The sequence below is a fragment of the Cinclus cinclus genome, chromosome 2 (genome assembly GCF_963662255.1).
Source record: "Cinclus cinclus chromosome 2, bCinCin1.1, whole genome shotgun sequence".
Taxonomy (NCBI): domain Eukaryota; kingdom Metazoa; phylum Chordata; class Aves; order Passeriformes; family Cinclidae; genus Cinclus; species Cinclus cinclus.
Window position 1 is genome coordinate 28,174,163 of NC_085047.1, and position 24,764 is coordinate 28,198,926.

Sequence of the window (24,764 nt, forward strand, 5' to 3'; positions counted from 1 at the left end):
CGGTGAGAACCATACAAGTACTTCAGCTTCAACATGTCACCAGGATTGGATTTAATTTAATTGAAAGTTAAGAATAATGATGGGTTTTACTGCATTTCCCATGTTACTAAGGGATGATGGATTTCATGGCTCTGGCTGGTGGAAGTGCCATTCTGTGCTGGAGCATTCTGCACTGCCCAAGTCGACTGTGCCATCACATGTAGGTATGCTGGATTTCCCTGCCTTCACTCGTGTTGCATGCATCAAGCACTTCCCTTTACTTGCATTTAGGGTTGAAATGGCTTTTAAGGGGTTCCCAGCACTTGTAGTAGTTTTTATCTAGGCGATTTGAGGTCTGGAGGCCCCATTTGGTGACGGCAAGGCTGAGGGACGATTCAAACATGAAGGCCTGTTGGGAAGAGTAAAGGTAGGTTAGGGTAAAAGAGGAAGAATTTAAATCCAGGCAAGGTGTCTGCTCTACAACAAAACAGGATTTGTATACATGGTTCAGTGTTTCCAGGTTCTGTCTTCAGCCTGACCAACTCGGAGAATGCTCTTCAGATCTGGCAATGCACGGAATTAGTCAGATATCAGGAGTGACTTTTGACTCCCTGTATGCCCAGGAAAGCCAGGTTGTTCCAAAAGCTGGAGTTCAAGGTCTCTTAATGATCATCATTAGATTTTAGGGGGTAGAGAAAGGAGGACAGTCAGGGTGTTTGCTTCTTTGCCCATAGGCAAAGACAAAAATGAAATTCCCAGCTTCCTGCTCAGGCAGGAGTTTATGTGGGCGGATGATCAAAGCTGCCTGGCATCGGATGTCTCCAGAGGAGCTCCTGGGAGCTGAGCAGTGCTCATTGGTGGGGGAGCTGAATGCTGCATCACTTGGGTCCAAGTGCTTTTCCAACTTGCCAGCAAGAAGCAACAGTACTAGGCTTTAGTTTAAAAGTCGGCACTATGCTATGCTGTACTCCAGCTCTTATGGGCTCCCTTGGCTCCTTACCATGGTTCCATCTGCAACACGCTCTGGCTCCAGCTTGGCTTTGCTTGCCTTCTCAAAGCAGTCAGCATCTGGTCCGTGAGGGGTCATCATGCTGTGCAAGCTGCCACCTCCCGGCTGGAAACCTTCCTCCTTTGCTTCATAGTGGCCTTTGATGAGCCCCATGAACTCGCTCATACAGTTTCCTGCAGGAGGCAAAGAGTTTGCAAAGAAGGGTGGTTGGGAGGGATCGCAGACAGGTTGTGAGATCCTTGAAACCCATGAGCTAAGCTGGGCCAAGCAGAGGGTGGAGTGAAAGTTTCTAGATAGGGTATCATGCTAGGGGACATCAGGGATCCTACAGGCAATACTTGTAAAGTTGTACAGGATTTTATTACCTATATTCAGAAACAGAGCTCCCTAATGAAGGACATCCATTAGAAATCACCTTAATGAAGATGGTTCCATCAATCCCTGAATGACAGTGGTAGACCTGTGCTTTTCCTGCCATCATGAGCTGTGTTAGTAATGCACCTGCATATGGACTTCATGGTGTAACCTGATTTTACGAACTTGGATTAGGGACTGTGAAGCATTGGAAAGGAAGTTCTGTATAATCATCCCTGTGTTACAGACACAATATACCTTATAAGAGAGCTTGCTCTGCTGTCCCAGGTTATAATCCGTTAATTATTTTGATACTCTTCTACCACCTATAGTGCAGTCAGGCACTTCATTACCTTATGCTTTTAATTCATGCATTGTCTGCCTATTTCTCTGCAGCCACTGTATGCCCAAAGACAAAGAGCCAAAATCTGTCCTTCCCTGAGGAAGAATGTTTTTAGTAGACCCTCTGAAACCACTAGAGTAACATATCACTAACTCAGGCAAGGAAAATTATATCTAGTCATTCAGTACTTACTGAGTTATGCTCCCTGTAAGGAAAGTACTTTAGCAGCTGTCATCCAAGCTTTGAGCTTTTTTACACCTGATGTGACTAAACAATATGGCATCTTTCTGCTCAGAAGTTAGTTTTTGCAAAACCAGGACATGCTTCTGTAGTTATTTTATATATAGCTCTTTTTAACCACTAGTTCAGTCTTTGTTAAGTACAATCCAGGGTCTGAAATGTTTAACAGCAAAACGAATTTAGCTCAAAGCAGGGTTGGCCTATATACGTAAGCAAACATTCATTAATTTTCCTTCCAAGTTGTCAGTGTCTCACGTAAGACTAGATAGTTACAAGCTTTTCATTGAACCCACTCATGTACTGCACTTGGTACATTTTAACTGCAGTACAGACGCTGAGAGCTGGATAGCCAATTTGTCGGCAACAGGAATTTTAATATCTCTTAGGAAAACTGGGAAGGTAAGTAGGAAACCAGCCTGGAACTTAGGAGTTAAGCAAAGTCCAGTCTCTTTTTTGCTTGCAAATTTCATATGTGAATCCAGACAACTTATGTGTGCCTCCCTTCCCTATTAGTTAAATAGTGTTTTCTACAAGCAGGATGTTGAGAAGTTAAAATCTCTTAGTGGCCAGTATATATTAAGGACCCAACATCATGAGAATCACATAAGCACTCTCTCAGACAGAATTAATATATGCCCATGGTATAAAAAGTGTATCAGAGATTTTCAGTCTAAGTTCAAAAGTACTTAGGAGTAATTCGCAGCCTCTAAGGATGTAAATGTAGCCAGAAGTCATCAGTATTTACAAGTTGCACATCCCCCTTTGTATGTGAAATTGTTATGGTGTCTAAGAGGAATCTTTTTGAAACACATTGCTATACTTGGGGCAAAGTTAATGAAATATGAAAGCCATAACTCTTGAGTGCATCAAAATTCTCTGAATTCAGGCTTTCCACTGCACCTGAGGAGAGGAGGCAGCAAAGGATTTCTGGCAAGCAAAATAAGCCTCTTGTGAAATACTTGGAGAGAAGGGAGTTCAGCAGAACTGAACTTATTGAAATCAATACAGTACTTCTACCCTAGAGTCGCTCAGTCGTGCTTTACCTCTCTTAATGCAACAAGATTCTCATCACAGCACTAATTTCAGAAGGAATTAATGTATGCAGTGTCTTGATAGTTGACTATCACAATGTCTGCATTACATATTCAAGCTCTTCCCCTCCATGACTGGGGTAAAGCAGGCAACCAACTTACTCACTGTGAATTTAGTGCTCAAGCTTATGGCTGAGGTGCTGTGGTCAAGTGAGTAGCTACTGCAGCCACAGTTGTCCTCATGGGTACTCTTAGGTCATCAAAATGTGGACAAAAGAAGGAGAGGTTTTTTTTTGTCTTTTAGCACAGATGATGCAAGGTTGAACAACTTCATATTTGTTACGGCTCACAGTGGCTCCATGTAAAATCAGCACAGCTCTGCTGATGAGCAGCAACTTCATTGTAGTTAACCAGCAGGGTGTCTCACCTCTTAGAGTCCAGAAAAAAGTGTCTTGGCACTATCCCAGCCAGTCAGATGTGTTTTCACATCTCCCTCATTATTGCAAATGAAAGCAGGATGACCGGACACTTGCCTGTGGGATTTAGTCAGATGACTGCAGAGTTGCCTGCTATGCTTGCAAGTGCCACTAACTCTGCTGGCCTCCAAGGTGCTTGGAAATAATTAAGTAGCAGAAGGAACTGGCTGTTAAACTGTGGTTAGTAAGTGGGCAGAAGGCCTCTCAGCATTTCAAAGTGACCACAGCATGGTCACTTGATAGCTTCTGAGATGGAGTTTTTAGCTGTTGATGTAAGGGGGTGCAGGATGGCCGAGCTTTCTCCATTAATCTCACGGAGCAGAGTGTCTCATCATCTACCTGGAAGGGCAACCCCATGTTGGGAACTGGATTCCTAGCATCCATTCAATGCAACGTGTCGCCACGCTCTGCCAAGACGAAGCCAAAAAAAATGCCAAAAAGAAACCAACTCTGCGGATGGCAACCAAATCCCAAAAATATGAACTGACTCTCTGCCTGAGAAGCCAATGCCTCATCACTGGCTTCTTAAATGCAAGCAGTACCTCCATCACTGTGCAGGTGGTGAAGAAGGGCAGAGGAGAGCCAATTCCCTTCTTTGCTGTATCTCTGATCTCACCATACAAGTGCCAGCTTTACATCCCTCTGTGCTTCTCACCACTTCTAATATGGTATTTCCCTTTCTCCTGTTCTTTATGTATCTAATGAGATATTAAGTAATTCATGGCTGGGTGACAGGACAATATCTGACTCATTTGTACAATGCCAAGTAGAATACGCACCCAGGCTGTATGGGAGCCCCTGGAGTACAGATACATCCATCTATGCAGAAGCAATGGGCCCATCACCTCAGAGTTTTCATGAGAGATGCTTTAAATAGGAACATCTTTGGATTTGTCCATTTTCCAGCAAGGACTGACTGACTCCAAGAAGCTGACTAACTGAGCCAAGTACAACAAACCAGACTGCTGCTTCCCTGCGCATGCTCTCAAGTAAATAGAAACTTGTTTCTTTCCTGCAGTCCTGGACTCAAGCACAACCAAGAAAGGGCAGACGTACGGTGGTAGTAAGGTGGACGGAAGGTGTTGTTAGCTACCCCCCATCGTGGGGGGAATATGACAAAGTCAGCAAGTGCCACTCCAGCGCGGGTTGTCTTGGCTGTCAGGACAGTGAAGATGGAAGGATCCTGGAAAAACGCAAAGCAAAAAAGCATGAAACAGAGCAGGGCTCAGAGCTGTCTGCTCAGGTCACCCAGGTGGTAAACCTGACTGATACAGCCTCTCCCTTGCTTAAACACTTTTGTCACCTGCACCTGATAGTGTGGATGAGATTTGGGACCCTGGAGGACAGCACTCAGCATCACAATTCTGTGCTGTACAGGGGGCACAAGAAATAGGTCTGGATGGTTCTTTCTTTGAGTAGCTTTGATGATCCTTCCCCATCCTGGCCCCTGTAGCTGGCAGCATAGATGAGGAGGGTGGACAACACTACAAGATGAGGTACTGCAATTCCAGGAGCAGTCTCAACACTCCTACCACAAAACTACACTTTTTCCTTAGCCAGTTATGGAGGACAGGAACATCCTGCTAGAAGTGTTTAGCCTCATGGCCCTGTTAGTTTACAAATGGAGAAGAAAGTGTAGAGAAATTGTGGCTTGTTGAAATGTTTAGTCCAGTAAAATGATTTTCTGGCCTTTGATCCTAAACCCATCTTTCTCCTGGCAATTTTTTCTGGAGTTTTAAACAATATTTTCTGTTGGTTTGCTCACTAGAAATGCTACAGTCTCCTTGCACACCTACTTGCATTGCTGTGGGCACCTCTCCCACTGCACTGGTTTCCTTTTTAGATGAGTTTGCTCACATTAGTTTTGGTTTTAGTTATTTTCCATAACATCTAGAAATTGTTACAATGAAAGCTGACAGCTCTTCAAAATGAAATTCAGTGCTGGACTCAGAGGAACCAGAGGAAGGTGTCTGTCCAATAGCAAGAAATAAATCAAGGCAAGAATTTGAAGCAACAGTGTTTTTGCTGTGTTGCACAGTGTATGTTGGCATCAGTATTCATTCCTCCTCCAGGGCACAGAAATTCTATGCTAAGCTGTACAAAGCTGTTTAAGAAGCTGATCAACCTTCAGTTATGCCTTTGTACCACAGAGGAGGACATCTGCTTCTGTGAAATCTTGGTTAGGACCCAGAGAAAGCAGCACAGAAGATTTCACACTGTTTCTTAGAGCACAACATATTTTTTAAGAGGTGCAGAGCTCAGGATAGGTTTGGATGGTATGGTACTCACAACATTTTGCTTTGCCTTGTCCTGTTCCAGAACTTACCGCGTGGTCAAAAGCAACAGCATTAATGACCATGAATTTTTCCAGTTGGTATTTGTATGGCGTGTAGTTCCCATGCCAAGCTACAACATTGTAGGGGGAGTAATCCTAGCAAAGCAAAGAGACAGAGGATTACCACATACCTTCAAACATGCTGCACGTGTGCAGGATGCTGCTCTTTTCCAAGTGAAAAGTGGGTTTAGTACTGGTTAGGAGTACACTGGCAGCTCTTTAAACACAGCCCAGTATTGTAAAGATGAGGTTTTACTCAGCATTTCTGCTTGGTGAGTCTCAGCCTTCCCTCTGGGGTTTGGTCTCTAAGAGCTTTTGAGTGCTCAGGCAGTGTTTGGACAAGGCCAGCTGCAACACCAGCTCTCTGGTGAGGAAACTGGATTTTCACAGTAGCACCAGCTCCTCATTTCTGTGTTGTCACTATAAACATATGGAGGCAAAGACCACTGTTGAGTTTTTGTCTTCACAAACACTTTTTTCCCAGACTGAGGATCCTCAGCTGGGAAAATGAATGATCCAAGAAGACAAGGATTCACTTCTGCTCCACATAACTGAGCAGGACTTTGTGAGACGACACCCATGCTACTGAGCTGCCTATCCCAGGCCATACTGTGGCAGTCACTGTGCTTCAGTGCTACCTGTTCACCCAGGTGTTGTCCTCACCTGCTGGGCTGCAAACAGCTTGCCCTGGTACTTGCTGATCACTGTGTAGCCCTCTGGCACTTGGCGGTCCTCGTACCACGCCACGGGCACCAGGAAGTCACGTGGGTTGGCCAGGCCATTGGCTCCTGGGAAAGAAGGAGAGGTGACAAAGCTCTTTGGGCAATCTGCTAGTGAAGTGAGAGGTTGGTGCAACTTCCTGGCCTTGTGGGTGCCCTTTTGTGTTATGAACGACCCAATTGCTTCTTGGCCCACCCACCATGAGACCTGAAATAGTCATGTACTTCTTATGCTCCTGTGAGTAGGTAATTGTAATCCATCCTAGCATCCAAAGTCCATGCTCTCTTTGTGACTAAGACAGGTCTCCACTAGTTGCCTTCTGAACAAGATTAGTACATCATCCTCAATTAAAGGCATGTAACAACCAGAAATTAAGTGAAAAATGGAGGATGAATTGCTCTCTGCTCCTGGACATCCTGCTGACAGGATGCTTAGCCATGCAGAAGTTACGAGGCATGTCACAAGAGGGCCAAATACGTTTCTGAATGCTAACAAAGAGAGCAATACAATAGTAATACCTACAGACTCAGCATACTGAAGGGTTGCTTAATGTGAAGAGTGCATTTTCAAAGTGCAAAGCACCACATGGGTGCTGAAGCATTCTTCTCCTTGTTAGTATTATTGTTACAAAATTATTTTGAATTTCTTGGATAAAAATGCAGACATTACTACCCACTGCTAAGGTTTAACAGTGACTGCTTTTTTCCAGCTACCAATTTTTTTCAAGTGAAAAGTGAAGCTAAAATAAAATAAGACTGAAATACAAAGGATCTTGGTCTCTGAGGGGAAGGCAGGTAGATGGTGAGAAGAGGAGCTCTTATAATTACCACCTCCTAAAAAGTTTTACAGGCAAGTGCGCTCTTTTCTTTTCAAAGAAAGTAAGCCTTGTAATAGATCCCTGCATTCTGGAGACAAAAAAAAAAAACAAAACAAAAAAACAAAAAAAACCCAAAAAAACAAAAAAAACCCAAAAAACAAAACAAAAAAAAAAAAAACCCAGAACACCAAACCAAAATCCCAAATAAAGCCTAACTGGGTCTGAAAAACTAGCTAATGGGAAAACTTACTAAAACCTGGCTGGGCAACCATATCAATAATCAAGCGGACCAGGCACCGGGTATGAGAAGTGGGGGGTGGCAGAAAGCTGCAGCTGGCTAAAAGGCAAGCTATTGAAAAATCACTGTAGACTCCATGTGGAAAATGATGTGGCCGGCATGTCATACAGAAAAGATATTTAAGTGGGGCTCCACTGAACAGCTGCAGATTGGGTTGATTCTCCACTGAAAGAAGGACCAGCTTCACTTTCATCATGGCCACGAGATACAGATGCCTCAGAATGCATATGTGCCACACCAAGCTTGATAATACCAGTTAATTTGCTTGAAGCATGTCCAATCCTTTAGATCATGCTGAGAGCTAAAAATATGTGGTGGGGAACAAAACCCCAATCCAACCTAAAACAAAATGACCAACCCCAAAACACCAGTTTGAAAGTGCAGAACTGTTGGCATTGGTTTTATAATTATTTTAGCTGTTACAAGAGGAATTTCACTTCCCTTCTCTGAGACAATCTTAGTAGCAGTGACCAGGAGGTATTTTGCTCAGCAAGGTAAATTTGGAGGCAAGTACCCAAGAGATAACAAGGTGACATAACCTGAGCTGAGCACTGCCAGAAAGCTGACTGGGAAATCATAATGTGGGCAGCAGGCCTTCAGATGCTGTGTCCCCTCGCAGTATCTTTGTCATGGCAGCAAGAGCCTGTGCCTGCACGATCTGTGACTCTGCACAGAGCAGGAGGCATCTGGGACAGAGGATCTGTGATTTATGAGAGCTAGACCGGCACTTAGTGAAAGCAGATCCTCCCTGGCAACACCACACGGAACATGTTGCTGATCCAAGACCTGTGCTGCTCATTTTATTGGTTTCTAATTCTCTGGAGGAAGCAGTTTCTGACACTAAAGTGCTCTAGAGCTCCAAGGTTCCCCTGTTAACAGAAATGGGGGGGAATCTACTTGATTAAATCTAAAATGGGGCTTCAGGAATATCTCATTTTCAGTTGCCTCTGAAATCTGTTCTTCTTTTTATCAGGAAAATTCTCTCCTCTCACTCCTGTTTATGCCAAATCTGTAAGTATGAGGCATCAGGTGTGATGGCCTTTTGGGTTTCTTTTGGTAGGAACAGGTTCATGCCAACCAGAACTGAAAAGAAAATAGCAGAAAAGAGGGTGGGAGATAAATGGTCCCTTCAGTGCCAGGGGAATCTCTGGACAACTGATCTGTCACTATTTTTTTGGCAGATGCTTGCTCTTCTGCGGAATAACAGTACTGGAACAGAAAGCTTCTTTGTGAAGGAGCATGTGTATGGGAGAATGTGATGGATTTGGGTTTGCAATTCATACTTGTCCCTATGAAATTCACTGTAGGTCTAACAGGAGGTCATTACCAATGGGTCCCAGGTCAGGCAGCTCGAAGTGTGCCCCATACACTTCCAGGATGTAGCCTCTAGTCTCTCCAAACACCTCCACACTGAAGCGCATTCCTTGCTGGAAAATAAAGAAAGATACTAGGATCCTCCCAGGAATTTGCTGACAAACCACAAGCAGCTGAATGCAGGAGTTTGCTTGCTCCAACATCTGGCTCTGAGCCACAGGCAAGGTGTATTCAATCCTTACCTGGATGACACAGATTTCATTTGGCTCCACTAGCATCTTCCCAAACTCAGTTGTGATGAGCAGTTTTCCTTGCTGGGGCACTGTGGAAACAAAATGCAGGCAGAAGAGCTGAAGTAGTGTGGTGATTGCCACCTTCTCTGTCCCTGTCAGAGCACCCAGGCTCCAAGGAAGAGCAATGGGCCATTTCTGACACTGTTACACAGGGAGTCTGGGCTCCCATGCAGACTCTTGCAGCAGAGACACCTGCACTGGAGTGAAGCTTCCTGACCAGCCCCATCATCCCCACATCACAGAAGTATGAGCCAAAACTTCGTGGCCCCTTGGTGTAAGGTTTGCACCACAGTCCAAATAAATGGGATTTGATACATTTGGGTCCATACCTCTCTGTCTCACAATCTTCATATAAAACAGTGCATGTATCCATCTTTGTAATGACTGTGGTAGTCTGAGATGTCTGGGAATAACTACATCCTGAGGCTTGAAGCAATACTCTGCTAGCATCTGCATTGTTTTCCATGACTGTCCTGGCACAGGAGAGCTCACATTTTGACTTGAAATACTAGCAGATTTACAAAACCTGCCCTGGCACTTTTACTTCACAGCAGTGAGGGAGGTGAGTGAGAACAATTTAATAGCTGTTTAATGGGACAAATGTTCCTGTTGGTATCCTGAAGGCATTACTGTTCCTTACTCAAGAAAGATACAAGCAAATATCTGACTTCTGAGACCTCTCAGAATATTTTTCATCATGTGTGTACTTTATGTGTCAACCTCCACACAAGCAGTGGCAGTCTGGTTGCCTGAGGCTGGCACAGCACAGGAGCTAAGCTGCCGTGCTAAATAATCTTGGGCTAAAGCAACAAAGGCATCTAACTGTAAGATGTTCAGAAATCCTGAGGTTTATTATTTCCAGAAAACCTCTGCCTGTGGCATGTCTAATAACAGTCTAGGGAACACTGGGAAATGATCCCCGAGCACCATGGCGAAGAAGTTGGGTCACTGCTCAAAGAGCTGAGGTCTGGCACAAGAGAAGTGCAACTTGCCCAACAGCTGAGCTGGTGCCAGACCACCAAATCTGCATGGCATGGGGGTGAAGCCAACCCTCTCCTCCAAATCTTGGCTGTAGAGCCCCAGGCTCTGGAAGAAGAAAGAGGCAGGAGGGTGGTACCCCGGGCAGAACTATCTGGACGAAAAAAGAAGCCAAAAGCATCAACTCACCAATCAGGAAGTCACCATCCGAATTGTAAAGGCATCTAAAGAAAAAGGGAAACAGTAAGGTTAAGGGAAACAGTAAGGTTAAGGTGCTATAAGCCCCATGCATTTGGGCACACCACACCCACAGCTAGAGAATTTTGAGCTGGGAGACTGACATGGCAGAGTTTCACAAATTCACAGAATATTCTGAGTTGGAAGGGACCCACAAGGATCATCAAGTCCAGCTCTTAAGTAAATGGCTCAGCCTGGAAGAAGGATGTTCTCTGACCTCTGCCACATCCCTGCCTTTGTACTCATGGGCACATCAGCTATTGCAGGCTGGAGAGTGGGACTGATTTTTCCCCCTGAGCCACTGCAGGGAGCAGCAATGCCTGCTGCATGTGTGATGAATTCTGAGGAGCAGCTAGAGGATCTAAATCCAACACATCTCCTCTTGCTGCACCCCCATGTCCAGCTCCCTACTTCTCTTGGTTGCTCCTTACCCACTCCTCTGGTATTTGACCACAGAGCACAGCCTGATGTGGACATGGAGAACATGTTTGCCTGTGCACACCAGAACACAGGACAAACATGCTGGATAATTTTATCCATGCTGGATAATTTTATTGTCAGTTGATGCAACTTATTGTCCTTAGTTTTCATAACTAACTCTGTTTTCTCCCTTTCCTTCTGACACATCTCTATCCTATGGGTCAAAAGAACCTTTCCTTTGGTGTAGAAAGAGTTCTGGGTGGTCTTTCCTCAGCATTCATGATTGGTTCATCATAAACAGAAGAGCCCTTGCCCTGGCTCCATCCAGGGCCATCACAGTGAGCCATCAGCCATCATGTCCAGGAGTACCACCCACCAGACAGCTGATGGCAACAGCTCTCTGGATCAACCTGCAGACTGAAAGGGGTTAATGTCTGCAGGGGTGTGGGACTCCTTATGAGATGCAGGACTCCTTATGGGTGCCATCCGAGGCACACTATGGGATGTTTAGGAAAAAGGAATAGTCTGGAATGGCAGCATGTAAGCAGGCTGACCAATACACCTGCGCAGCAAGACTCGTGCCTGTATTGTCTTCTCAACAAACTGAATTTCTAATGCTTCTCCTGGGTGGGAAGTTCTGTTCTGTACCTTTTGTCCTGTGACATATTCCATGCTGGAAGCTGGACTCAAGTTGGTGGCAGGCAGACAGCCTGGAACAGTCTGAGCCACCAGCACAGCAGGCACTGACCTGTTGACCATGGAGGTGTTACAGACAAAAATATGGACAGCGATGCCATTGCGTCCTCTGGGCTCACCAGCGCCACATAAGGTATGCAGTCCCTACAGGCAAACCCAAAGCACCAGGAGTGAGCAGAAGGCAGGGGAGAAGGGACAGCCCTCTTTCCTCCCCTCACCCCACCCTCTTGGTCACCTCCTCTCTCACTTCCCACACTGCTACCAGCCTTTCTTTCTGTGGCCATTTGTCAAATGAGTTGGATTCTCTTTAATATAGTAAGGGTTTCTTAAAATCCATGAAAGCTACTGTCTTCCAGCCAAGGGTCTGGGGAAAACTGAGGGTTGGGGCTTTTTTTTTCTTTAAGAGTTCCTTGAAAGTCAACAAAGAAAATCAATCCCACTGCCAGTTACTTGAAGTCTGCAATCCTCTCCCCTCCCACTGATATTCTTCAAGCCCAGTAGTTTCAAAACTGCCAATATTACCCCAATTCTGAGCATCTTGTGTGCCCCCCCCTCCCCGAAGGGAAACAGAGGTGGAGGATGCCCAGATGCCCTGGATTCCCAACTTACGCTCACAAAGTCCATCTTATTCTGGGGGGCTTTTGGAATCTCAAAAGGTTTCCATCGCAGCTAAATTGCAGTGAACAAAAAACCAAGAAAGAAGCGCCAGTGAGCAGAACACTGAAATGGTAATTCAAAAGAAAGTAGACCCATCCTCCCCTTGCTTCTCCTTGCTGACACAGCTCTCTTTCCCCTTCTTTCCTCGTTGCCTTGATCATCTAATTTACAAGTGGGTTTTTTGGTGTTTTTGTTTTGTTTTTTTTTGGCTTTTAAAATTTTTAATCATAATTTTGTAAAGTAATTGGCAGGCCTGTGTAACCTGCCAAGGTTAAAAAAAATCCTATTTAAAATCTGTCTCTATTAATAACAACACTTTTGAGAGCAAAGAAATTCAGATGAGCCAGCTTTCCACAGTCAAATTGTTATAGTCCTATGCTCCATACTGAATGATTCAGTTGTTCTGTGACTCAAACATGACATTCTTGTTTGCTCCACCTCGTTTTCTCCACATCCAAAGCAGAAATAGCTCTGCCTGCATTACCAGGAGCCATGAACAGCACTAATAACTTCTTGCAAAGCCTATCGAGGTCCTCAGGCAGTAGGTGCCAGAGGAGTCCAAAATATTTGTTGGATTTGAATCCACCTGCATCCTCTCCAGAAGTTTCACAGTTTATGTTTGTCTGGGGGTTTTATGTTTGTTTATTTGTTTGGGTTTTTGTCTGGTTGTTTTGGTTTTTTTACTGTGGCATTTGTTATTGGTATTTGTTTTCTCCCTGCCTCTCAATCATAACTGTTCTTTGTCATCACTGTTCCAGCCTAGAGAGCTTTCTTCTGCTTCAGCATTTCTTGCTCAGATGCCACCCCATATTTTTTCATCACTTTTAACTCCTTTTCAGTTTTGTTATCTGCCTTTTATAATTCTGCCATTGTCCTTGGGTAATTTTAAAGTGTCATTTTTCTCATTGACATCAATGGGACAAATTGCTCAAGGTGGCTCCATATGGCCATCTTTTTAGATGGATGAGGATTGCTGATGATCCTTAAGTATCTGGGTGAAACACAAAGCATCACAGGGAAGAGTAGGTATTGCCCAACAAACTGAACCTTGTCTCTGGCTCCTCTTCAGAGGGGGTAAAAGAAGGAATGCAGGATGGTGGCTCCCACTTGCTGCCTGGAAATAACTCTTCTGGATTTGGTGGTTGCCACTAAAAGTGGCAAGAGAGGGAGTGGGCAGGAGTTTTGTTGCTGTTTCCTTAGAGTAAAAAGGTACTACACATAAATGGTTTCAAATGCTTGAGAGCTCGGCATCTTGGAATTATTGTAATCATAAATAAAGGTACATGTAGGGTGCAAAATGGCATCAAGGATGGATGAGGTGATAACAGAAGTCACTGGAGCTTCATCTGGGAAAGAGCACCAACGGCATGAAAATATGAGTCTGTCACTGCTCCTTGGTCAATGGCTGGAAAACATATTCCAGCAGATCTGAGAAATTATTTAAACAAATGGTGATGCTTCTGGGAGGCTGAAAATTAGCTAATCATGATGCATCAAAGGGCAAAACCTGAGAGAAGTGAAAATCAATGACCATGAGATGATGCTGGGAGAAGAATGGCAACAGATTAGCAAAACCAAATGTTCTGGGGCTGGCAGGGAAGAAATCATGATTAAAGACAATGGCAAGGCCGTAAAAAAGAAAGACAAATGCCATCTCTCTGTGTGACTCTCCAGAATGAAGCAAGATTTCCCACGAGGGCTGCAGAAAAATGGGCGGGCAGCCAGTAGCCTCTCCAAAAGTACAAGGAAGGAGAGGATGGATTACCCTGCTCTGCCAGCTGAGCTGGGTAATGAGAATTTGATGGGGGACACTGAAGAGAGAGCAGATTAAAAGGTGGCCAACAGGAGCCCCCAGGGGAGATGCTGGGTAGCGCAGATCTAACCCTGTGGCACTGCAGCCGTGCTGGGAAGCAGCACAAGGATCTGTCAGGCTGGGAGGGCATTGAGGGCTGTCCTTCCTCATGTGACCATGGTGAGGAACAATGGACAGCTGGTGGGCAAGACCTGCTTCCGAATTGGTCAGACCCCCAGGAACCCATGGCTTCCCTCAGACCTCTTGCAACTCAGTGCCTTGGCACGTCTGATTAACTTGACATTTGACTGTCCTCCTGGCAGCACCAGGGCTCCTTCCAGCATGGTTACCTGGTTGGGGTCAGGCTCAATTTCATCCCAGTCGTGTGTCAAGTGGCCCTCCTCGAGAGGTTTGAAGGGTTTGTGGCAGACTGAAGGTAGGATTCGATACAGCCAGCTACAAAGAAGGAAAACACCTGGATTAGCCTGGGGAAGAGGTTAAACCTTCTGGGTAGCTGCTGGCTGATTGAGCTCCTACATTTACATGGGCAGCAACTGGAATAAAAGGTTTATTAAATATCAAATTAATAATATTAATAAAATTATTATTAAAATTGCATAGCAAACAACAGCTCACAGTCAGAGATTTCCAGAGAGATGACTTTTATTAGAAGCTTTAAATACAGACACGTGCTGCTTTATATAGGTAAATGTCTATATGTGTATTTACATGTAATTACTTACGTCTATAAAAAGATACAGATTTTTCTATTGCTGAAATACAGCAATCTCACAGTTGGAAAAAGAAGCTTGTTTAAACACAGCTCTGAAGCAGCACAGGCAAGACAGGGATGAGCAGTGTGAAATGGAAAGACCAGAGAAGATCTCTGGAGACAGGCTGTATCTGAATTTGGATGGATTACAAAAAGTAGCATCCTATGCTTCATTGGCCATGCCTATGCAGCAAAGCCCAGAGTTTACATGATGCTTCCTGCTGCTGTAGAAGGTCTTCCATGCCTCCGTCACTACCTGGGACTGTCGTTCTCCTTCCTTGCTGCCTGCTGTGACTGTGGGCCCTGGCAGCTCTGCCAGCATCCACGCACTCTGCATGGTGCAGCTAAACCCGAATCTGGGCTTTCAGTCAGGTGAGAGAGCAGAGGGGATCAGAAGAGCCTGAACTAGGCAGGGCAGCCAATGCTTTTGATGTGTTAACACTGGTGGTTGCAGTCTGGGCAAGTGGGAGAGGGGAGGAGGAAGTTCTCCCTTGAGAGCTGGAAAAAATCCATCAAGGACAACTTAATGCAGCAAACAATGATTCATCCCTTTCCCACACACACTGAGAGCTGGCACCAGCCTGGAGAGCAGAGGCATCTCAGATGATGCATTTCATTTGAAGAAGCAGCAAAGGGACAGAAGACCCACAGTGGGAGAAGCAAAAAGGGAAACCCATCTCCTGCAATCTGGTTATGGCTGGAACACGACAACTGGGACAGAGCTCTGGGAAGCTTGCTGCTGGCTGGAACAAGCTGTTCCCAGCACGGATGAGGTGTTTAAGATCATGCTGGGTGCCTGGCACTTTTCTGAGGCCCTGGTCAGCCCCAGAATGGGAACAGATTGAGCTAGCAGCTCACTGGCCCCAACCAGTGTGCAGGAACATCCTTTAGGAGGAAAGAGGGTTTCTCACAGGGTTGACTTTGACACTGTCCATCATCATGTGCTTACCAGTGCCAGTGGCAGGAGTGATCTTTCCATAGGAGCATCAGGGCTGAAACCCTGAGGTTGTTTCACACAGCACACATAACACTTTCAGGACCATGTGGTCCCTGTGAACATCCCCCCCTTCTTCATCTTAATCAGAAAACCACTTTATTTCCTATCCCAATCACTCCTTTCTCAACATTTTCTTAACCCACATGCCCCACCAAAGTCTTTTCCTCTCCCATGGTCATCTGTCCTTGTCCCGCTCCCAGGGCACAGCAGAGGTTTTTTACCCTTGTAGGCTTGCAGAAAGCACTGGTGGCACTGTGACAGCCTCTCCACTGCTCCCCAGTGCTCACCCCAAGTTCCACATCCCCCACCCACTGCCAGGGGTCACAGTACCTTCGCTTGTTGGTGGGCCGGGGACAGGTGAAGGCAGAGCCTGAGAGCTGTTCTGCATACAGACCATATGGGCAGATTTGAGGGTTATTCTGGATGGGAGGAGAAGGAAAAATAAGGAGTGAGAGGCAGTGGCATGGAAATTGGCTCTGAAGCCTCCAGCAGAGCACTGACCTGAGCACCAGCACCCTGATGCTGTAGGGTAGCTGTGCTCTCCTGAGGCTGTGCTTCAGCTCCAATACTTGTGTGTTCTTGCTCCTCTGAGGCACCAGCCAGACCCCAAACACCATTCCACATGCCACAAAAGTGCCCTAAGGAGTCAGCACAGCCACTGAGGCAGCCACAGAGTAAGCTGCAAGGGGCAGTGCTGCACAAGGTCAGAAACAGAAGTATCAGGGAAAAGGAAATAATTCTCAGTGAATAATGAAAAGCAAGCCAGTGTTGAACACAAACTTTTCTCAGAGCAAATGTTCAGAGGGGTTACCCCAGAGCACCATGTCTGGCTGGCTTTCCAGAAGGCTAAGAAAGACTTACAGAAGCTGAAGGCACTGAATTCCCCCTTCTCCTCCTGCCCTCTGCCCATGGAACCGGTGGCCAGAGCAGGAGTTTCGGTGTCGTACTGCTTCCTCCTGACAGTGCTGCTTGCTGCCCAAAAGCATCAGTGACCTGTGAATGAGCCTTTGCTTTCCTGCAGGGTTTCTGCACAGTGAGAGCCCTACTTTGGAGCACAAAGGGGGCACTTCCTGCTTTGCAGAGCCATGGTTACAACTAGCACAAGTTTTAGAAACCCTTATGAGTTCATAACTGCAGGACAGATAGATCCCTCCTTTTCAGAGAACAGAAACTAAGCATTTGGGTCTAAGTAGGCCATCATCTATTTGTTTGAGATCAGCAAGAAGCAAAGACATCCAAGAACTGCAGAAAACACCCCAGTGGGACAGTCATACACCATTTGCTATCCCATCTCCCTCCTGCAAGGTCTGCTATAGCATCCTGTATCCTGCTGCTGAGCAGAGCAGTCATCCATACAGAATCAAACCCTGCCTTGAGAGGTGGGCAGAGGGGAGAGCTAAAGCTCTCTGAGTGCATGTAGCTTCCAGCCCTCCAGCTTCATCTTGTCAGAACAGGTATGCAGTGAAGCAGGGGGATCAATAACCCTTGGAATTTTTATCTTAGCCAGCATTACTGAAGATGCCAGTCTTATAAATACTTCATTGAAGAAAGGATCCACTCCTGGCACTGAAGATCTTTTTTGTCTAACTTGTTTCCAGATTTTTCTATTAACTCTTTTGATACAGAATCCACACTCTGTCCAGATGAGAGCACCTCAGGCCAGGACCTGGAGGAGTCTGCTCTAGAGCTGCTGTGGAAATCCTCAAAGAGCACATACACCACATCTCACTGCCTTTCTAGACCATCATTTTAGTAGCCATCACTCTTGATCTTCCAGTTTTAAGGTGTTTCTCTCTTATATTTTTTCTAGCCAGCCTCAGTAACAAGACACTGCACTGGCCAAACTGCCAGCCTGAATCAGCACAGCAGTTTGTTGTGTGAGCACACTGTGGGCTGCTGTGCAGACCTAGGGAACATTTGCATTTAATGTATCCCTGTGTTGTGTGTTAGTGTCCTCACTGGCACACAACATGTAAAATATCAGAACTGAAGGAATCCAGAAAACTCAGGAAAAGCAAGAGCTGGAAAAGTTCTCCATTTGGCATTAGCTCTACTGGCCTCTTTGCAAAGATAGGGAAGAGGAACACCAAAGGTTGTAATTGGTTCAGCACCAAGTCATAGAATCCTAGAATGGTTTGGATTGGAAGGTATCATAAAGATCATCTAGTTCCAACCTCCCTGCCATGGACAGGGTCACTTCCCATCTGACCAGGTTGTTTAAAGCCCCATCCAACCTGACCTAGAACATTTCCAGGGATGGGCTATCCACAGCTTCTCTGAGCAATCTGTGCCAGTGTTGTGCCATTCTCACAGTAAATAGTTTCTCCTTAATGTCTAATCTAAACCTGCCTTCTTTTGGCTTAAAGCCATTCTCCCTTGTCCTATCCATTACATGCCATTGTGAAAAGTCCCCCCCCCAGCCCCATTTAGGTACTGGAAGGTGCTATAAATTCTCCCTGGAGCCTTCTTTTCTCCAGGTTGAACAACCCCAACCCTCTAAGCCTGTCATCAGAGGAGATGTGCTGCCATCCAAGTCCAAAGGATTACAGGAGATCCAAGGGAAGCCACAGGCAGCCTCAGACTGTGTGCTGGTGTAAAGAAGCACACACTCTGGCAGCAGAAAAGGATGTGAGAGAGGTTTAATTCTTCAGTGTTTCATTCTTGCCTCTGGGTACCAAGAGGGTAGCACCACATGGGTTGCAATTCCTTTCCTTAAAACAGAACGACCCCACATAATTTACTTTCATTCAACATGTTCAGAAGTTACTTTTAAAAATGAACCTGTCAGTTTATTACTACAGGCATTCATGTCCCCTCCCTACAAAGAAGCTTCTCCCCTGCCAAAGACTCGTATGTCAGATTCATTGAACCCCATTCCTACAGAAGTAATGAAATCTGCCTCTCCTTCATGAGCATATCTCTCTGCCAATCTCCAAACTTCTGCTCTGGTTTAATCCACAGCTGGTGGCTTCCTTCTCAGAGTGTTTGAGCCACTTGTATTGCAGATTCCTTTAGGAAAAGAAACCCTGTTGCTGAGCAGAGGTAATTTAGGCAAGTCTTGACACCTGAGGTGAAATTTGGAAGCTTACAAATAACTTAAAATGGAATAGAAATCTTTAGTTCTGACTTCTGCCAGCATCTTATTATTCCAGTCTTGTATAAAGAAGGTTCCTGGAGATTTTCATGGTGGCAGAGAGAAAGGAAACATATTAAGATGAAAAGAAGCCAAGGGACTAGATATTCACTCAAGAGTGCATTTTGATAAAACACTTTAAAAAACCTCAGTACCTGTCCCTCCGGTAAAGCTCCTGGACAGCGTGGATCCTCAGAAATATGTTCATTTCCAAATCCCGACATGTACTGTAAAATAAACCGCACAGCTCATCACTGTTTTGAAAACACAATCAAACCCTCTCCAAACAACACACCCACTACTTTGCCATACATTTTCCCAGGCTCTTGTATGCATTAAGACTTTGTCAAGTGATCTGCTTGCATGTTGCCACAGACCATTTTTACAGCTCCTAGATTTGCTTCATTAGCTAACCATGTGGCAGGCTGGGAAGCACAGACAGGAATTGCTCTGCTAAGTCTGCATGTCTATTTTGACTACATTTGGCTCCATCAAGACACTTGAGAAATAACCCAAATAACACATATACTGTCAGACTCAAGGACAATAGGGTGATGAAGGATGAAGAACTGTGCACCAATATTATGGATGTGTGCTAGCACCATTCATGCTCAATCTGGCTTTGTTTCAATCATGGATGTTCCAAAATAAGCAGACTGCCTTGTGAATTTGTTCTGTGGGCCCTCAGATTCTTAGGGAATGAAACTGGGAATGATTTGGTTGACATGCCTTGTGATAAATCCCCATGCTCAAATAAAAGGTCAGGATGTAGATGGGACGAGGGAGGAAGGGAAACACAGCCAAGTTAAATTGTGTCACTGATCTTCCCTAAATAAGCGTTGTCCTCTTGGGCATGAACTTAATAAAGCAGGAATTAATCCATTACTGGGTGATGGTCTGGGTCTCTAGAGCAGTGAATTCCCAAGAGACCCACAGATGGAACAGACCTACACATTGACCCACACCTGCCCTGCCTACAGCTGCCATGGTCTGAGCATGGCTAAAAGCCACAGGATAGAGTGGATGCAGATCCCAGCTTTGCAGCACTGGGAAAATCCCTGCAGCAAGCCTGAGACACATAAGGGAAGCAGGAATAACAGACCTTAGCTTTGCACAGTCAGAAATGCAAATAAAGTCTCTTCAGATGCTCTAGGAAGCCACAAAGCTGTTGACCTCTTCATGAACATGGAGGTGTTTTTTGGCAGCGACCAGCATTTCAACCCTGTGGCCTGGGGAGGGACTTGAATATTAATGCAGCCTTCTAACAACTGCAAGAGTAGTGGGGCTGCTCATCAGCCTTCAGACAGCAGTGCCAGGATGGCAAAACCCAGGAGCCCTAAGGCTTTTCTGTCACACAACCTGGTTGTGACCAGCACTGAGCAGCCCTGGCAGGTGCAGGGACCATCCTCAGCATGGTATGACCCTCCGGGAGGCACAGGTCTGAGACTAAAGTGGACTGACAAAGTCCCTATAACTGGTTTATTTTATAAATAGTATTACAGGGCCTGGATTATTCCCCCCAGGGGTGCTTAACCTTGGGCAATTTGCAGCCTTCTTATAATTTTCCCAGTGTAGCAGACACTCAGAGAGCAAGTCTGAAACCTCCTGAGTAATTATGTATTTTCCTAAGGCTCCTTTCAGCAACCAGTAGGAGAAGACCATTCCCGGCAGGCAGAGGCTGGCTGGAAGCTCAACCTGAACCTGAAAACAACCTGATTTCCATCGGTTCAGGGAGGATATTTCTCTCGTCTTACAAACGAATCTACATCGCTAGGAGCTGCTCTTCGCTGGGTTCTGCAAGAAGCATATTGGTATGCAAAGGAGTAGGTCACCTAAGCAGCCTTGGCAAATGTATTGTATTGGAGCATTCTCCTCGCCTCCCTCTGTTCTCCCCTCCCTCCCCCCCATTGCCTTCTTTTAAAAGGAAATGCAGCAATATCTGATGGTCTGATGGGACTGCAGCAGTTCTTGAGACTTCCACACTGCATCCTCCCTTACCAGTAACATAAAAGTGGTCTGATCATTTGCCTTCGGGGTAGCCCTGGTGAAAAAGGGAGGAAAGGGGGAAGAGGACAAAGAGGGAACAAGTTGATTTTCTGGAAGCATAGCCAGCAAGATTCGACAGGCTCTGTTGAATGCTGATGGAGAGCTGGGAAGGGACAGTCAGTGGTTCTTTGGAGGTTTGTGTACCTGACAAGCAACATGTGCCCCCCAGCAGCCCTGTGCAACACTGCTGGGGTGAAGGGAAAAGGAGGCACAGAGATTTTGCTGTGACAAATCCATCCCTTGTCCTTCAGACTAAAAAGCTGGTGACCTGCACATATGAACTGCCCATCCACATCCCCAAAAATCCCTTTACCTCTGCTGGCTGGGCGAGAGGAAAGAAAGAAAACCAACTCAGCAGTAAGCTTCTTGTGGCAGCAGCTGCTCTGTGCCCACACCAGTGCTCACCACACCTTGCCCCAGTGCAGCAATGCAGGAGGCACTTTCCCAATGGGCTGGATGCAGAACTGCTGCCTTCCCAGCAGCACCACGGGCTGCAGAAGGTGGCACTGCCCCACTACCTCGAGAGTGGCAGCAGAAGCTGCTGCATCATTGTTTGGTTAAATAAATTCTTTCTTGCCAAGAAAAAAAAAATAGAATTCTCAGGTAACTGCATTGAGGGCTGAAAAAAAGACACTGGCAGGACTGCAGCCACTGGAGGGGAGACGCCCTGCTGGTTATTTGCCACCCTGAGTGTGGCTCCAAGACTTTTGCCTGGAGATTAGATGTGGGTTTTCTCATTCCCTGTTTTGTTTTCTCTTTCCCTGTGGCATACCTCAGAGAGACTTCTTTCTTCTACATGCCCAGAGAAAGTTGGTGTCAAACATCATATGAGCTCCCAAAAACCTGTGCCACATGTGCTTCCTGCATGCCTTGGAATCATCATGCTCCATGGCTCTGGGACACCATGCAGGGACCCTGCTGATACAGGCTGGGTAGGAGCAGTGGTGAAAGGGCCAGACATGTCATGGCCTTTCTCCCTTCCAACCCTCTAAGCCCACCTCCCACCTTCTTCTCAGTTTGTGTTGCACAGGGTGCCCCCAAGCCAAGGGAAATGACCTCTTTCTGCCTGCCCAGCAGCAGAGCATCCTTCCTGGGCTGAAAAATCTGTGAAAATGGAACCCGACCCTTCTCTGTGGAGTGGCACCATGATTTGAGACCAAAAGCACCTCCCCCTAGGTCTCTCCCTGGCCTCTAGAGTTCCTAGATATCTGAAGGTTGGGTAGGTTGATGGGCACTATTGTAGTCGAGCAGCTGGTTTCACTGTTGTACAAAATAGTCTCTGTGGCTCCTTGTTTTCAGTCCTGATTTTAACTACTGTTGTTATTTTGTTCAAGTTCCTGGAGATTTTTATGCCAACAGGACTGTAGGAATTCATATGACTCCACTTTGGTTTTTGTTTTGTAGTTTTTCGATAAAATGAGAGAGATAAAAGCCCAGCACAATATAAAAAATTCAGCAAGTCCCACTGATTTGAATAACAGGGATGTAAAGCAGAGTCCTCACAATGGGTGTCGTGCTCTGACCTATAAACCATAACCTTTTGTTCTCCAGATTAGACAGCAGGCATGGGAAAAATGTATTTGAAGTCTGAACACACAGTCTGCAAAATAATTAAGACCCTTCTTCAAACACTGCATAATATATTTCTCTATCAGCTCCTGCTGCAGGACACAGGGAAACAACATTCCTCGCTTGACAAGAATCATGGCACTTTTTATCAGCTCAGACTAGTCAGAACTGTTTAACACAAATGCAGAAACACTGACACAAGCATTTGGGACAATGAGTAGAGCAGGTCTCTCACCCTCTGTGTGGGGCTCCACAGCCTCCTTGCAGGCTGAAGCCAAACCAGAGCTGTGCCCTGGTGCTGCAAGGCCAACACCCCCAAAAGAATCTGCCACCTCTCCTGATATTTTGACATCCCTCTGTTCCAAAAGTGCTGGAGATGGTCCAGGGCCAGACCTTTCCTGAAAGAAGCTGCTCAGCTGCAGGCTGGGACATGACACTGTGGACAAGAGAAGAGAAGGATGGATGCCAGGGGAGTGGAGAGGAGTGATAAACCAACAGTTTTGGAGGAGAGATACCAAGAGAAGGTGGGGCACGTGAGGTGATGACAGAATAGGGACACATGTGATGTCTCAGAGAGGAGCTGCTGGCAGAGCAGCCTGTTCTCATGAGCAGCTCTGGGAAGACCCACACTCAGCCTGCAGCCACAGCCACAACAGCCTACAAGGTGTTAGGGACTGCTAGGAGTGAGTCAAAGATGGACATGGAAGATGCAGTCACAGCCATGACCCTCATCTGGAATGGTACAGGGGCAAGGTTGCCCTGCTGCTAAAAGAAGATAGTGAGACCTGGGAAGTGTCATGGACAGAGAGGGAGGAAGCACAGTGAAATCTTACTGTTTGAGGAGATAGCACTCCTCAGAGATGAATGAGACCTGTAAGAGCACTGTGTAAAATAATGAGCATTACAGAAGGCGGTGAACGAGCACACACATGTACCTCCAGGACTAGGAACAGGCTTAGTAACAATGACATCCTAAAAGTCCAGGGAGAAATATGAAATCCTGCACAAGCTCTTGAGACTCACCATATTCTGAGGTGAGGCACTGCCACTCCTACCTCCTGCAGCAGCTCAGGCAACCCAATGGCCTCGACAGTGGTGAGGTGCTGATGAGATTCAGGGTTGCGAGTCTCATGTTCCTATGCTTGAGCCACAAACCCACCCTATCACACCCTTGTCCCAAAGCTCCCCTCTGCTCTGGCAAATGGTGCAGGGAAAGCTCCTGCCAGCTGCCCTGCTGGGGCTTGGAGAGGAAGGCATGGCCACAGCCTTGCTGTTCCAGGGTGCCCTGCAAGGGGTACTGAGAAACACCCCTGAATGGAGCAGCTCCCCAGGGCTGCTGGGGAAGATGATGGCCAGGGTTGCAACATCTGGGCAGATGTTGCCAGCTAGATTTCATAGGCTGAGGGGGAAACACCCCCTGCCAGGACAGGAGAAGAGGTGCATGCAGAGGGTGGGGAAAAGACAACTCCCACCATGAAGAGGTCCTGACCAAGAATGATTTCCAAAGGAGGTGAAGAAGGAGAGAAATGCTTACTTACAAATGAAACAGCAAAATACTTCATCCCAGGAAAGTGTTAAAAACACACCTTGACACACAAAAGAGGGGCACAATAAAATGAAACAGTCCCCAAAAAATTAGTGTGAGCAGAGAAAGGTTGTACAGCCAGCACTTGTGGGTCACAGGCACTCAACCTCTTACCTGCAGGCCCGCCATCCTCCTCCTGTTATCCTCCTCTTGGAGCAGACACAAACCCCGAGCAGGTATCTGGCCAACACAGCCTGCCAAGCAAAGCCTGCTCACTGATCAACTGAGCCGGGCTGGAGGCAGGCTGACAGTGCTGGGAGTGAGAAAGTCCAAGGGAATTTTCAACCTGTTTGCTCAGCCCAGTCTGTGTTTAACCAAACGCCCTTCTCTGCAGAACCAACCCCAGGACAGATCTGAATAAACAGGGGGTGAGAGGGACTGGGTTTCCTCATCGCCACTGTTCCCCCTTAGATGTTAGAAAAGGGGTTATAGTTCCCACACTTGGGGAGGGGGAAAGAACAAGGTGTTTAGAACCAAGAAAAGCCATTTTGCAACTGTTTTATATGCTTATTTCATAAATTATACCTCTAGCAATTTTCATACACAACCCTCTAAAAGTGTAACAAGTATTTGTTCATTAATTCTTCTGAGCTGTGTTACACTGGGGATAGAAGAGATCACAGCTTCATCGTGGTGAAGGCAGTGGTATTTGTGAAACACTGTGTGGCATCAT

At 46.1% G+C, this 24,764-nt stretch overlaps 1 protein-coding gene across 1 annotated transcript; it reads right to left on the reverse strand.

The window, feature by feature from the left end:
* Window positions 1-256: 256 nt before the first annotated feature.
* HGD (homogentisate 1,2-dioxygenase) lies at window positions 257-24,220 on the reverse strand. Its single transcript, XM_062512956.1, has 14 exons — window positions 24,206-24,220; window positions 19,047-19,118; window positions 16,089-16,177; window positions 14,340-14,445; window positions 12,150-12,209; window positions 11,593-11,684; window positions 10,377-10,411; window positions 9,159-9,238; window positions 8,930-9,029; window positions 6,431-6,555; window positions 5,759-5,863; window positions 4,489-4,615; window positions 980-1,161; window positions 257-388 (listed from the first exon to the last, which is right to left on the reverse strand). Exons 1-14 carry the CDS (start codon window positions 24,218-24,220, stop codon window positions 257-259), a joined length of 1,320 nt encoding a protein of 439 aa, XP_062368940.1.
* Window positions 24,221-24,764: the final 544 nt, after the last annotated feature.

Bases quoted from the DNA above. Each gene is read 5' to 3' on its own strand.
- HGD (XM_062512956.1), bottom strand. The intron at 14,446-16,088 runs GTACTGTGACCC...CCTTCTTTGTAG, and splicing joins CGGCCCACCAACAAGCGAAG to CTGGCTGTATCGAATCCTAC. The intron at 4,616-5,758 runs GTAAGTTCTGGA...GCGTTTTTCCAG, and splicing joins CTGTTGCTTTTGACCACGCG to GATCCTTCCATCTTCACTGT.